General features: G+C 44.2%; 1 protein-coding gene across 2 annotated transcripts in view; it reads left to right on the forward strand.

Annotated features, from left to right (window-relative positions):
• Positions 1-14,919, forward strand: part of C7H1orf94 (chromosome 7 C1orf94 homolog) — a 51,461-nt gene that overhangs the window by 6,322 nt on the left and 30,220 nt on the right. For both annotated transcript variants that reach the window (XR_008310761.1, XM_053267559.1), the window contains exons 2-3: positions 11,042-11,712; positions 14,240-14,409. Coding sequence is in view for 1 of the 2 variants with exons in the window: in XM_053267559.1 (XP_053123534.1) it covers positions 11,042-11,712; positions 14,240-14,409 (841 nt within the window). In the remaining variant the exon portion in view is untranslated. The remainder of the gene's footprint in view (positions 1-11,041; positions 11,713-14,239; positions 14,410-14,919) is intronic.

The raw sequence follows: 14,919 nt of genomic DNA on the forward strand, positions 1-14,919 counted from the left end.
CTAATGTATTGGTAAGACCTTGGAAAAAGGCAGCTGATGTGATTGTACGTTGAATGTGTCAATTAGCGCGTTTAAATGTTCTTCCTACAGCAGTATTGGATGGCAGGTTTAAGGGAGTTCCACTATTTTTACAACTTTGCCCATGTGGCAAAGGGGTTATAGAATCCACCTCGCATGTTATTCTTTATTGTGATTTTTATAGTGAACCCCATTTAAGACTTATATCTTCTATGTTAGATAATTTGCCTGGCCGGTCTGATGAATTTTATTTAAATTATCTTTGAACTAATGTGGACACTGATATTATCTCTGTTATGGCCAGGTTTTGTTATATTATTTGTAAAATACGTACTGGTTTATTGTAAATGTTTGCTAGTCAATGACCGAATAAACATATCTATATCTTAAATATGTCATGATTCGTTTTGTGCTGTGTTTTACTGCCGTGCGCATCTGCACACGTCTCCCGGGTTGCTTGGCCATGCCCCTCCACACCCACAGACACATCCCTACTTGCATCAGTGAAATGTTGCAGGGCATGCTTAAAGACCACAGCATCCCAAGGGAAAGAGGGAGGGTGCACTTGGATTCCCTCATGCAGCCTTCACTACAACCCCTGCTAATTTGGCAAAGAGGCACCTTTTAACGTGGTGATTCTCTTTATTGAGCAGGGGGGGATCAACTGGCCCTATCCACCCCCAGCACAGGACCTCCAGTGACTGTGGCTGGTGTCTTATCTTATGTTTCTTTTGAGATTGTGAGCCCTCTGGGGACAGGGAGCCATCTTATTTATTTATTATTTCTCTGTGTAAACCGCCCTGAGCCATTTTTGGAAGGGCGGTATAGAAATTGAATGAATGAATGAATGAATGAATGAATGATGGAGTGGAGGCAGGGGCGTAACTACCATGAGGCAGGGGGAGGCCGTCGCCTCGGGGCCCCACTGCCTTGAGGGGCCCCCCAGAGACACCTCCCATGACTCCCCATTGCCCCCTGCCCAGCCCCAAGACCCTTCAGCCACTTGCCCTGTTTGCCCTCCCTCCTTCTGGTCCTCCTGGTCGGCCATCCAAGCAGCAGGCAAGCTGCTTTTCTCCCGGGCGCCTCTCAGCTGATCGGCGGCTGGGCGGGGCTTCCAGGGAGGCCTCCGTGTAGGCCTCCGTGAAGCCTGAATTCGAGTAGGCTGGCAAGCCCCAGGAAGAAGGCTGGCAGTCCGAGTGGCCACTCCAGTTCTCTGCAGCAGACCCTCTTCCCAGGCCAGACAGCTCAGCCTTGGCCGGGTGGAATGTGAATTCCTTTTGGTGGTCACACCCCGCCCCCCGCCCCCTATATCCAGGTAGGGATCTGCTTGCCATAGGGCTTGGATGGGGGGTGGGGAGACTGAGAAGTCTCTGAATATTTCATTGAAGACTGATTGGAAAATTTGCTGGCTTAAAAAAACCCTCTAAAAAGTCCTATAAGTGGCTTGTTTCATGGCAGGAAATTACAAAAACTTCTGGAACAAATTTATTTATGTATTCATTCATTCATTCATCAATACACTTCTGTTCAAGTTGTTTTGCAACCCAGGTCTGAGTGAGAACAGACATGAGTGAGAACTGTGACGCATGTGTTGTGCTTTTATATTTTTTCCCCTTAGGGTCAATCTGGCCATCATGTGAATGCAGCACCTCCATTCCAGAGGAGGAGATGTGTGTTAAAGGGCTTTCAAAGCCTCTTGTGAAAAACCTCCTGGAATCAAACTTGACTGAATTGGTTCAGAATTCTGAGAAAACAAACATAGGTTCACCCTGCATGATTGAACGTCTCCTTTGCTAATCTGCAGCAAGGGGCCCATTTTAATAATTAGTGTTTCTAGTGTCTTCTCATTTGCTCAATTTTGTACATCTGTTTTTTGTATGTTTTGAATGAGGACAGAAATGTGAGAATAAAAGTCCCCTGCTAACTGGGCAAAGAGGTACCTTTTTCTCTTTGTAAACCGCCCTGAGCCATTTTTGGAAGGGCGGTATAGAAATCGGATTATTATTATTATTATTATTAAAAAATTTCTCGGCGGGGGAGGGGGGGCCATTTAAGAATCTTGTCTCAGGGCCCACTCCAACCTAGTTACGCCCCTGAGTGGAAGACTCCCAGAAGCTTCACAATTGCCCAGAAGCACAATCCTATCCTTGAGCATTCACTGATGAGGCAGGGTGGGATGCTTGAGCTATCCTGCAACTTACGAAAGACATATGCAGCTGATAAAGGAGATACTTAATTAGTGTGTCCCTCTGGTTTTAATCCAGAGACACCAGCTGACGTCCTGGCTAAATTACTCAAAGGAAGTCCAACTGGAATTAATAAGACACATCAATCTTACCTACCACATCCTCATCATTTCAGTGGGACTTCTGTGGAGTAATTTAATCAGGATATCAGCCACTGTACCCTTGACATCAAAAGTTCGAGGAACATAGTTTTGCCATTTTAACAGGAAAGGGATAAAGACTGAGCCCAGGAGGGATTCCTGATGTTAAGCATGCCTCTCAACCTTAGCATAATGAAAAGCTATGTTGACATGCAATACAAGGGGATGATAGAGGTTTCAAACTCCCCTCTCTCTCTGCACTTGCAAAAAACCCATCCAGCCAAATAAAAATACCCCCAGACTACGAAGGCAAATCTTTGCTGTTTGTTCAAAAGATTCCAAAGCCCTTTCAAACTGGGCTTGGAGCAGCTGATTTGCATAAGTCAATATGTTAAAATAATTAAAGGCCGTCAGATCAAGCAAAAGGGCACGAGGTATAATCTTGGCCCCAAATGCTGCTGTGGATGACAAATTGAACAGACACCTTCCATCCTTGGCAGGCAGGCGTGGGCTGAGATCTAAAGGGAGGTGGGGAGAAAAACCCAAACTGTGCCCTTTAAGGGGACTTTTATGCATCAGAGGCATCTGCAACGGATGCTGCTGTCTCCAAAGTCAGAAGACTACAAAATGACAACATCAAAATCCTCTCCAATTGATTCAATGAGATTTTTCCTGATGCCTCACTGGAAGCTAGCCAGATTTTTCTTCGTCCCTGCAAGTTTTGGATGTCATACCCCATTTTCTCTCCTGCATCACAAATGGTCCCCAAATGGTGTTGTGGAATTTCTCTAGTGTTTGCAATTTGAAGCAAAAAATCCAGCCGTCTCACATAATTCTGTTTGTCTGGAGAACCAGGCTGTATCTCTTTTAAGAGCTTTTCAGGCCAGAAGGATGTTACAAGACACAGAGATGCTGCTGAAAACTGCAGTTCTGCACTACATTTATTGATGTACTCATTTGTTCTGGATATTTATTTATTACATTTATTTGTAGCCTGTTTTCCAATTTAAAATGAAGTGCTTCACAGCAACTAACAATCACAATATCAATACAATGAAAACTGAAATTCTTAAAACAATACGTTGTGAAAGCAGTGGATAAAAGCAATGAGAAGGCTTTCAAAATGCAGAAGGAAGATTAAAACAACACCAGAGAAACAGTGATTAACACCATTCCCCATATGTACTATTGGATCCATTATAATAACTCTAGCCAGGGACTCGATGTGATGATGCCATGTTATTCATAGGGGCATTCTGGGGCCTCCAGCCATTGGCGGGACCACCGCCATTGCCATTGGTAAGTGGTAAAGGTAAAGTGTGATGTCCAGTCGGTGTTGACCCCTGGCATACCCCTTCCAAAAATCACTGAAATCCTCCCTCAGGTTCTACCTCCTCTAAATGGGGGTGGTAATACTTGTTCAGTGGGGGTGCATTTGAGATTAATATATGCATTTCAGATTATTTTATTTTATTTATTTATTTATTTATTACACACACACACACACACACACACACACACACACACACACAGAGTACCCAGGTTTGGGTCCGGGCTGCCTTAGAGAGTGCCTTCTTCTGTATGATCCCCATCACACATTGAGGTCATCTGGAGAGGTCCATCTTCAGTTAGCACCGGTACGTCTGGTGGCAACTCTGAGCTGGGCCTGCTCTGTAGCTGCTCCTGGCCTACAGAATGCACTCCCAACAGATATCTGTAATTTAGGCTCGTTGTTGGTCTTTAAGAGAGCCCAAAAAACTTATTTGTTTGGCCTGGCCTACCGAGGTTTTTAAATTGTTTTTAAGCATTTTAATTGGTTTTTGAATGGTTCTGAATTGTTTTAAAATTGTTTATATTGTTTTAAGCAGTGTGTTTTTAAATGGTGTGTGTTTGTTTTTAATGTTTTTTAATTTGCTGTGCACCGCCCAGAGCCTTTGGATGGGGCAGTCTAGAAAAGCAGTAAATAAAATAAATAGATAAATAGATAAATAAATAAATAAATATCACATCTTCTCTTTTGGAGGGGGAAGCCTTCTGGTCCAAACTGCAGAAGATAAATCTTATCATGACTTCTCATAATAAGGTGATGCTGTTAACAGTGGCGAGTTTTGCCTGGGTGCTTTCCAGACTAGCTGCTCATTGGCAGCAAAATGCCTCCATTCGGGCAAGTCACATTCGGGCTGTAAACAGCAGGGGGAGCCGTCTCGCAGCAACTAAGAACTCAAAAAAACAGCAACTTTTTCACGTCGGATATGTGACGCCCTTGCTCTATATTGCAGCGATTAAATTCACAACGAGGCACTGGAAATGTGAACGGCACCCTGCTGTCCACGTAGGGACTGTGGTGTCGCAACGCAGGAAGTGTGGAAGCATACTTCGGAGATTCGTCCTGACCCCATTGTAGGGTCTAGTCTGGAAAGTGCCCTAGTCTTCTGTAGAGACAATTTTTTGCCTGGATTGCAGAGTAGTGTCAATTTTTAATCCCATGTAGTAGCTATAGAGGTTAATAACAGAGTGAAGGGTTTTTGTTTTGTTTTTAAAAACATAGATTTTTTTGGAAGTGAAGGACTCTGCGCTGACTCATGTCTCAGTGACAGAGGGGGACAGACTAGTGAGTCAGAGGGCTAGAGAGGTCAAGACATTGGTCATCCCTTCTCTACTGCTCTGATACTATCCCTTTGGTATGTAGATTGCTACTCTCAGGGACTAACTTCCTTCCTGCCACTTCCTCTTTCTCCTTCTCCTTCCCTTCCTTCGCCCTTGCAACATGCAAGCTCCTCTCTCCCTGCACCATGTGTGCAGAGATGCAGAATCCATCTGCATCCAGCTAGATAGATAGATTAGAGATCCTATCTCTCCACTTTCCTATCTAGAATGGAGTTCTCCAATAAAGACTCCTTATATTGATTTGAAACTATGATCTGGCTCCAAGTTATTTTACTCTCAGGATACACGCATGCCTAGGCAGACTCCGCTGTGTTTTGCTTCTGTGCACTCTGCTGTAACAGAAGGGTATCTCTTACCAGAGAGAATTCCCAACAGATTTTGTATTGTGAATATTCATTTTAATGATGTTTTAACAGTTGTTTAGTTTTCTGTATTTTTGATATGTTCAAATTTATGGTCAAAATAATAAACATGTCTGTCTGTCTGTCTGTCTATCTACAGTATCTGTCTAATCACACTTGTATCTCTATGGAGCTTAGGATGGTATATGTACCCCATTGTACCCTCACAAGGATACCAACATTAGGGTGATTGTGTGAACCCATGCCAAGGTGGTTTATAGCCTGAGATGAATCTTCCCGCCTTGGCATGAGTTCACACAAAGGTCAGCAATTCGCATTAAACCTGGATTCAAATAATTGTGTGAACCAGGCTAATGACTCGTCTAAGGTCACATTGCAAACTCCATAGCTGAGCAGATGTTTTTGAATGTAGGTCTTCTGGGTTTGAGTCAAACATTCTCTCCACTATACCATTATTGGCCTTCAGGAGAGCCCTCAAAGCCTATCTGTTTGGCCTGACCTTCCAGGGTTTTTAAATCGTCGTAAATTTTTTTAACTTCTTGTAACCTGCTTTTCCAGGGTTTTTCAACTGTTTTGATTGTTTTAATTGTTAATTGATTTATGGTGTTTTATAGTGTCTGTTTTTAACTATTAATTGATTTTAATTGTTTTGTTTTAATGTAAACCACCCCGAGCCATTTTTGGAAAGGCAGTATATTAATTGATTGATCGATTGAATGAATGCTACTACATACTACTACATTGACCCCCATGTCCCCAGCTATCTGAGCAAAGAGGCACCTTTCTAATGTGGTGATTCTCTTGATTTAGCAGGGGGAGAGCAACTAGCCCTATCCATCCCCAGCACAGCACCCCTCCAGTGGCTGTTGCTGGTGTCTGTCTTAGGTTTCTTTTTTAGATTGTGAAATCAAATATAGAAATTGAATCGAAATTGAGCCCTTTGGGGACAAGGAGCCATTTTATTTATTTATTTATTTATTTATTTATTTATTTATTTATTTATTTGGAAGTAAACCATTTTGAGAACTTTTGTTGAAAAGCGGTATATAAATATTAGTCACAGATGTGGAAAGGCCTCCCTAAGAAATGGAAGTCTTAGGCCAGCATTAAATGTCCAGGGAAGCATGACTGCCACCAAAAACTGCAGCCTGCGTTGCCTCCCCTCTCTTGCCCATAAACGTCTAGGCGTTGCAACTGTATGATATGACCTCACTGCTCCAGGAGCCTTCACTTTTGCTCCACTTGGTTGGCCACTGCTTGCAGAGGCAGAGAAATCTGAAGCACGGAAACGTCACTTGAAATGAAGACCAACTCTATGAGAAGCTCTCAATCCAAGTCAAAGCCTCACCATCGTAGAGTCCTATAATTTTAGAGTTGGAAGGGGCCTTTGAGATCTTCTAGTCCAGCCCCCTGCTGATTGGAGGAATCTGCTACAGGGTCCCTGACGGGGGGCCATCCAGCCTCTGCCTGGAAATGTCCCGGGAAGAAGAGCCCACTTCAAGGGGGAGACTGTTCCACTGTCAAACAGTTCTTGCAGTTAGGAGATTCTTCCTAATGCCTAACCTAAATCTAGTTCCTTGTAATTTCAATCCATTGGTTCTAGTCCTATCTGAAGGAGCATCAGAGAGCTCCTTCTTTGTGATGACCCTTCCGATATTTAAAGAGGGCGATCCCTTTGTCTGGGAAGATGAGTGTGTGTGTCAGCAACGGACAGCCCCTGGCCAAATCCAGCACCACTAGTACGGTCACCTGAGCTCTCAGGTGTCAGCTGCCAATCCCAGAGGCAACAGTGGTGTGGACAAGCCACACTTCGCTCAATACTAGGAGGCCATTTAGGGGTGGAGTGTACTGGCACCTTCACTTTCTACCTCCTCCTGTTTGCTGACAGGGACCAGGGAGGTATATTTAAGCGTTTGCATCAATTGCAAGGCATGGAACAAGAGAAACAATGGCACGATCTGCGATTCTGCGTGTCTCATGAAACGCCAGTGTTTCTGGGCTATTTTGAATGAAAGTGGATGGAAGATCTGTTCAATTTACAAAATAATAAAGGCTGCTCTAATTACACAGTGATGCCATAATTAGAGATAATTAAGTAATATGCAGTTTACAAAGAAATTTGGCACGATATTTATATGTATAGATAAGTACATATGTAGTGCATGTTTATAACACCAGCTGTTCTGTCCCCAGAGTCTGTAACGGAATCGGGGGCGGGGGAGGGCTAAAAGAGAGCAAGAGAGAGAGACAGAGCAGCCCTTAAGATGCAACTATTTTTCTCAGGCTTTTAATTAATTTTAACTAGTTTTATGTTATATCTGTTTTAATCATTGTGCCCTGTTTGTATATTGCATTTAAACTACAGACACCACCTAGGGATGCACATGTCAGGCGGTATAGAAATGTGATAGATAGATAAATAAATATAGTCCGTTGAGTGGCATTTGGTAATAAACGAGAAAACGGGATTGGCATTCTGCAGGAAGCTCATGTTCAGGTTGCCAGATGGTGCAATCTTAACAAAGTCTTAATGTGGCTGGTGCTTGCGTTTCTCAAGAGGCATGCAACCAAGAGGTTAGTCTTGATCAAAAACATTTGCTTGTCCTCTCTTGTGGCGTGCAACGATCCATTCTTTCGGCTTGCTGCAGTCATGCTTTTGGCACCATTGTGCCAAGCACCTTCATTGTGATGGCTGCATCTTTCTTGTTGACCTTTGTTTTCTATGTCCAAAAAAGACTGGAGCTATTCAGTAATGGAACTTGGGCGCAAGTGGCAAGGCACTGTCATGAGGTTAAAAGCCAGCTATGTGCCCCAGGGCTAGCATGGATCCAAAAAAGACAGCCAAGGGTCTGGTCTTGTCAGCCTGGATGTGGCACTCACCCACCCCCGGGACGAGGCCATAGCCAGCGCCGATGTTTGGCACAGTTCTCGAGGAGCAGTCGACTGTTCCCTCACCGCTGCCACACCCAACCCAGGGTGGGCCCGTGTCTCTGGTGACTAGACTGTCCCATACAACGGGATGATGCAGCAGGCGCCTGACAATGACATCAGGCAGCTGACGCCGTCAGACGACAGGGACGGAGAGGATGGAAGTGAAGGGTGGGAAGTCAGGTGGGATGGGGAAAGGGGGGACGGTGAAGGGGATCAAGGATGGGTTAATAAAGGCAAGTGGGGAGGGGCCAGGGCTAAGGGGAACCAGATGTCCGGCCTGTACAACAGCCTTTAAGAACAGGCAGGTCTGTGACCAGGGCAGAGTGGTGTATACAGGAGGGTTGTCGTTCTCCAGAGAGAGACCAACCCCGTAAGTGCTGTTAGCAGCAGGAGGGCAGGTGAATCAACCTCCCTCTCCAGTCTCTGAGGCCTGACCCCAGTAGGAAGCAGTCCTAAAGGGGCCCAGCAGGGAGACACCCGGGCTGACAGGTCCAAATGGCCAGAGGCAAGGGTTCGAGACAAATTCTAAAGCAGGCAAAGATCAGAGGCAGGTGATGTGGTCCAAGGCAATCAAACAGGTTCAGGAAGGCAGTAGACATGGTGGGGCCAGGACAGTAGCTACTAGAGGTTCTGAGATGCTCAGACTAGAGCACCAAGGCTGAGCCAGTTGTTAGATAAGTCCAGCAGGGCCTCTACTGGTTTTCCAGGTCACTTAATCTGGCTGGGCTGACAAGCTGCAGTATTCCTTCCTGCCATTTTCAGGGTGGCGCTATGGAGCAGCCAGCTATTTTCTGCACCTGCAAATGGTCCTGGTGGCACAAATAATATGGTGCCTGGATTCTGCTCACAGGTTTTCCAATTTGGCTGGAACTTTACAGTCATCTACTCCTGGCACAACTTGAACAAAGGTACACAATGGCTATTCAAAAACCTAGTTTGAGGTGTTAGGTGAAGACTTTTTTTTAAATTTACCCAAGCTTTTAATGAATAGCAATATTGATTTAAACTGCTCATAATCAACCATGGACTACTGGATTTGCTGTTTTATCTGGTGCTCCATTATTTCTGCTACTCAATGCTGTTCTCATTTTCCTTCCTTGCTGCCACACTTGTTTGATTTTATATTTGATGCTCTATTTTAAAGGTGGTTTTGTATATACTAATACTTATCGTGTACTTGGAAATTTATTTCAGATTGAAAAGTGGGATATACATCTTTTAAATAAATAGTGTTAAGAGTTGACATGCCATTTCCACAGAGGTGTCCAGTTACAGAATTCCCTCCCCAGGCAAATGGCCATGACTCCTCATTAGTTTTTAGATTCCATGCAAAATCAGTCCTCTTTTCCCAAGCTGTTAACAACAGTTAAGGAAGGCTAGAGTTCTCGGTCTTATCTGCAAGCGTGATGCTCTTTCATTTTTAGCCTGCTTTCCAGTAGGCTTATGGGATCACTCTGCATTCCGTATGTGTGGGTCTGTCCTTGTGTATGCCCCCTCCCCATCAACTTGTAATGCCTGGACCAATATGAACCAAATTGGGTACAGTTTCAGGGATACATAGAGACACCTCAATGGTGTAGTTTGTGATGAGGTCATCCACCCCAATTCAAGATGGTGGACATATGAACGTTTGAGGCACAATTGGGCTAACTTGTGAACCACCTAACTGGTTTGAACCAAATTTGCTACAGTTGTAGGGATACATAGGGATGGCTCAAAGGAGTAGTTTGTAATGATGTCATCCACCCTGATTCAAGATAATAGGAGTTATAGACACCTAACCATTTGAGGTGCAAGTGAGAACCGACTTGCACCAAATTTGGTACAGTGTAGGGACACATAGGGACACCTCAAATTCATAGTTTGTCATGAGGTCATCTACCCCAATTCAAGATGGCAAATGCATGAACGTTTGAAGTGCAAGTGAGATGACTTGTGAACTGCCTAATTGATTAGGAGCAAATTTAGTCCAGCGGTGGGAATACTGAAAGGAAAGTAGGCAAATTAGTTTTTACTAGAACCACTTGTTATTCTTATCCAATGTGTTCACTGTTTTGGTATATTATATTATTTCTTGTCTGTCCCTGCTAACTGGAGAGAGAGAGACCTTCTAAAGTGGTGCCCGTCACAGAGGGAGAGCAACTGATCCTACTCAGCCCAGCCCAGCCCTTCTCCCAGTGGTTGTTGCTGGTGTCTCCCCCACCCCACCACAGATTGTGAGCCCTTTTTGGACATGGGACCATTTTCTCATCTCTTTTGCTATGTAAACATCTTTGAGCACTTTTTCTTGAAAAGCAGTATATAAATATGTTTAATAATAATAATGGCTGACATGGTGACTCAGTTATTCCTGAGTAGTTTCACTGAAATTAGTGGGACATGTCAGTCTGGTTGTACATACCAGTACTGTTGGACTATGACTGGGGAGACCTGAGTTCAAATCCCTGCTCAGCCATGAAACTCACTGGGTGACTCTGGGCCAGCCACCTCTCTCCCAGCCTAACCCATCTCACAGGGAGGTTGTGAGGATAAACATAACCATAACCACTGTGAGACTCTTGGAGCAAGAGCAGGTAATGTAAAACAAAATAAACAAACAGACAACAACAACTACTACTAGTACTACTACTACTACTACTAATAATAATAATAATAAATAAGATTTGTGAGAGGATTTTCATAGTGGAGAGACGGAGTAAAATATTTTCCAACAAAGACATTTGCCTCTCTCATGCAGATCTTTGGAGACCAACATTTGCAAAGATGAAATTTCCCTGTTGGTTGAGCAAGAATATTTGAGCCTTGCCCAGGAGAATGCCACTGAGCTGGAGATGCAAAGGTCTGAAAATGATAAGATGACCCCTGGCTCCTCATTTCAGGTCCTATCTAACAACAACCTCCCTACGCCTTCTGATGGAGACCAGACATTCGAGGAGCGGGATGCCATGGAAAATGTTTACAGAGCCCTCACTGGGAATAAAAGGGAGATGAAACTGCAGTCTGTCTGTGATGTCCAGCTGTCCACTAAATCTACCATCACAGGGATCTTGCTCCCTGCAAAATATATCTACAAGAATGCCAAAAGTGCAGAAAGTGGGAACAGTAACACAATGGGTTCCAACACGCAGATTGCTAAGCTTTTGGCCCAGTTCCCGCTCAAACGTGTTGAGGCCGCCAAAGGGCTGGACAACAAGATGGTGACTGATGAGACCAAGCTGATCAAGGACCTGCTGCAAAACAACATGTTTGTCTCTGCAGCCCACAAAGACAACGTCACAAGGCCGTCCCCAATCATGACAGTGGTGGAAAGCTCCGGTGTGGGGCAGAAAAAGCAGCTCCCTGTGTTTGCCAAGATCTGCTCAAAAACGGAACCTGAACTGGTTGCTGATGGATTGTGTCAAAACAATGGTAAGGATTGTGGGCTAAACAGATATGTGGATTTGGGAACAACAATTAGAAGGAATCTGGGGTGTTTCGGGTTGAAATACCAGCTATACCAGTTAAGCAAACACTTGATCCCAAGGGTATGTCCAAGATTATCGTGAACCAGACAGGAAAAGCCGAAAGTTACAGTGCTCAACCATGAGTCCCCAGATATTGCTGGACTGCAATTCTCCTAATCCCCAGCCACAATGGCCAAAGGGATGATGGGAGTTGGAGTCCAACAACATCTGGAGACCCAGGGTTGAGAGTCCCTGACCTAAACTGCACTAAAAGATCTACGCCTGACCTGGAAGCATTCATGGTTAAGGCCAAGTCAGGGAAAGCTAATGGGCAGTCTTGGGGTGGAGCCATGCTGGACAGAACTGTCCCTTTTGACCCTCTTCTCTGCTGCCTAGAATGGTATCTATGTGAAGCATTCAGGTTCAGAAACAATCAACCAATCAGCCTTTATTATGGTCCAAGACCAGCAGAAGAAAACAACAAATACATAAAATAATATACAATGATATACCATCTGTGCAGATTTAACAGCGACTGCTGGATGTGTCACTAAAATAGTATAAAGGTGATGCAATTTCTTGGCGGGATCTACAAGCAGTGGCAGAGCCAGGGTGGACCCTGTTTAGGAAAGGGGACAATTCATGCTTGTTACCACAAGACCAGTAACAGATACTGTATTTATCAGTTGTGGAATCCTTAGGTTTGCCCCATAAAATGTCTCTAGAGTTTGAATCAAAGGCTGCCTTGAAATCTATGAAGGCTGCATAAAATGACTTATTGGAAGTATTTTTCCACCAAGTCCTGCAAAACAAGCCCATGCCCTATGGTGGAATGTCCTGATCTAAATCCTGCTTGTTCCTCCTCTAAGATATTGTCTTGATCCATCCAATCCTATAATTCCCAACACAGGTGCCTGGCATATAATTTACTGATTATATTTAGCAGACTAATCAGTCTATATTTAGCAGGATCATCTCTGTTACCTTTTTAAACATTTGGAATAATAATAATAGCAATATCCCAGGCTCTGGGTAGGTGAACAGTTTTGTCCATATAAGAGAAAAGAGATGCCAAAACAGGAGCCAACCAGTTGGCATTGGTTTATATTAACTCAACTGGAATATAATCATTGCCTGGAGCTTTGCCACTTTTCAGCTGGTCTATCAGTTTTTAAGCTCTTGGATACTGAAACTGGCACCCATTGATTTGATGGATCGACCGAGAAATCCATGGGCACCACTTGATCACACTCATTCTCAAATAGTATTCAAATGTGGGTCTCCCAGGCTCCTACTGGGATGTGACAGGCAATTCGGGACATACCTGAATCAGGGTACCCAGCAATAATTCTCCAAAAATTGGATTTACCTTTAGATTTAACAGAAAATACTAATAGTTGTCAGGTTTCCAATAAAGCAGCTCTTTCCTCCCCTTTCCAATAGGTGTTTATAATTTCTTTTCATCTCATGTAACAATTGATTGGAACTACAGTAGCTGTAAGGTTGGACTTGTGGTGAATAAAGAAACTGACTGGGGCTCTCTTTGCTGCTACACATTCCTTACTGAACCAGCTCTTAGAGCCAGAAGTGCCATAAAATACAGTCTTGACAGGTGATTTAGAGACAAACTTATGCAGCTTCTGAATAAGCATATTGTAATGCCCAAGAGTGGGATTATCTGGGAGAACTGAGCCTAAACCAGCTCTCAGAATGGCAATACAAATAAGTGGGCAATTACTGAATTTAGCCATTTTGTAACAGAGCATCTGATTTACACCATTCCATTTAAGTCTAGTGGGCCCTAACTCAACCATCATCTTGGGTATTCAGAGACAGTCTGCATTTGAATGCCAGTTGCTGGGGAGCAACGTTGGGAGAGGACTGTTCCTTTCAAGCTCAGTGTGGACTTCCCAGTGTGCTTCTTGATGGCCACTGTGGAAAGCAAGATGCTGGCCTAGACAGACCTGATCCAGCAGTCAGGCTCTTCTTAGATTCTTTCCACAAGGGCCACCAGCAGGCACTTCCATAGATTCAGATTAAAGCCCTTTCTTATCTTAAACAGAGGGGGTGGTGATTAAAATATCCATGGCCGCTACCTCTGTTCTCGCTGCATGTATCACTTACCGTAGTGTTAGCTAGTGAAAGTGTCCAGATTTAGTCTTGGAGTTGCTATTTCTAATTTAAATGTCCCAGGCAAAACTTTACCCACACTTCTTCCACACTCCTCTACTCTTCCACTCAGCCCACTTTGGGTCAGAGTTAGGCTGGGGCCATGGTCAGCTGTAGGTCAGCCAGGGTTGCTGAGTCATTGGAACCTGGGCAGGGGATTGATTAATGGAACCTCTTTGGAGGAAGGAGAAGATAAAACATGTAGTGTGCTTGCTTTGGCAGCACATATCCTATACACATATCCTAAGCATGTAGAAATAAATAGTCCTGTTCAAACCCAGTATCCTCAACACCATGTATAACCATAGTTTTTATTTTCACAGCCACTTCAGCAGCCATTGATAAGAACAACATGAAATATAGTGGGAATGTTTTCACCCCACGGTTCCCAACAACCTCCAAGACCACCTCGTTAAAACAACCAATGTGGCTTAGCCTTAATTACCCTCCGCCTCCCGTTTTCCCAAACCACTCGAACTTTCCGCAATACCAGGTAATAACTGTAATTATTGGGTTGAAAGGGGAGGTGGAGGACATCTACAATACTGAGTGAAACGATTTGCACACAGAGATAAAAAACGTTATTTGTGGTTTGCTTGAATCAAGTTTTAAAACAGGCAACCAGACCTTAAGTAACCTGTGAGATTCAGCTAGGAAAGTGGCAAGCACTATCCCTGTTCACACGTTATGTACAACACTGGTACGATCTGCATACAGTGTACACAGGCAGCACAGATTTAGGGACATCGGAAGCTGCCATGTACTGAGTCAGACCATTGGTCCATCTAGCTCAGTACTGTCTACCTAGACTGGCAGCAGCCTCTCCAAGGTTGCAGGCAGGAATTTCTCTCAGCCCTTTCTTGGAGATGCTGCCAGGGAGGGAACTTGGAACCTTCTGCTATTCCCAGAGTGGCTCCATCATCCCCTAAGGCAGGGGTGGGGAAGCTTGGCCCCCCAGCTGTTTTTGAACTACAAAGTTCAAAAACAGCTGGAGGGCCAAGCT

This window comes from Hemicordylus capensis, chromosome 7 (genome assembly GCF_027244095.1).
Source record: "Hemicordylus capensis ecotype Gifberg chromosome 7, rHemCap1.1.pri, whole genome shotgun sequence".
NCBI lineage: Eukaryota > Metazoa > Chordata > Lepidosauria > Squamata > Cordylidae > Hemicordylus > Hemicordylus capensis.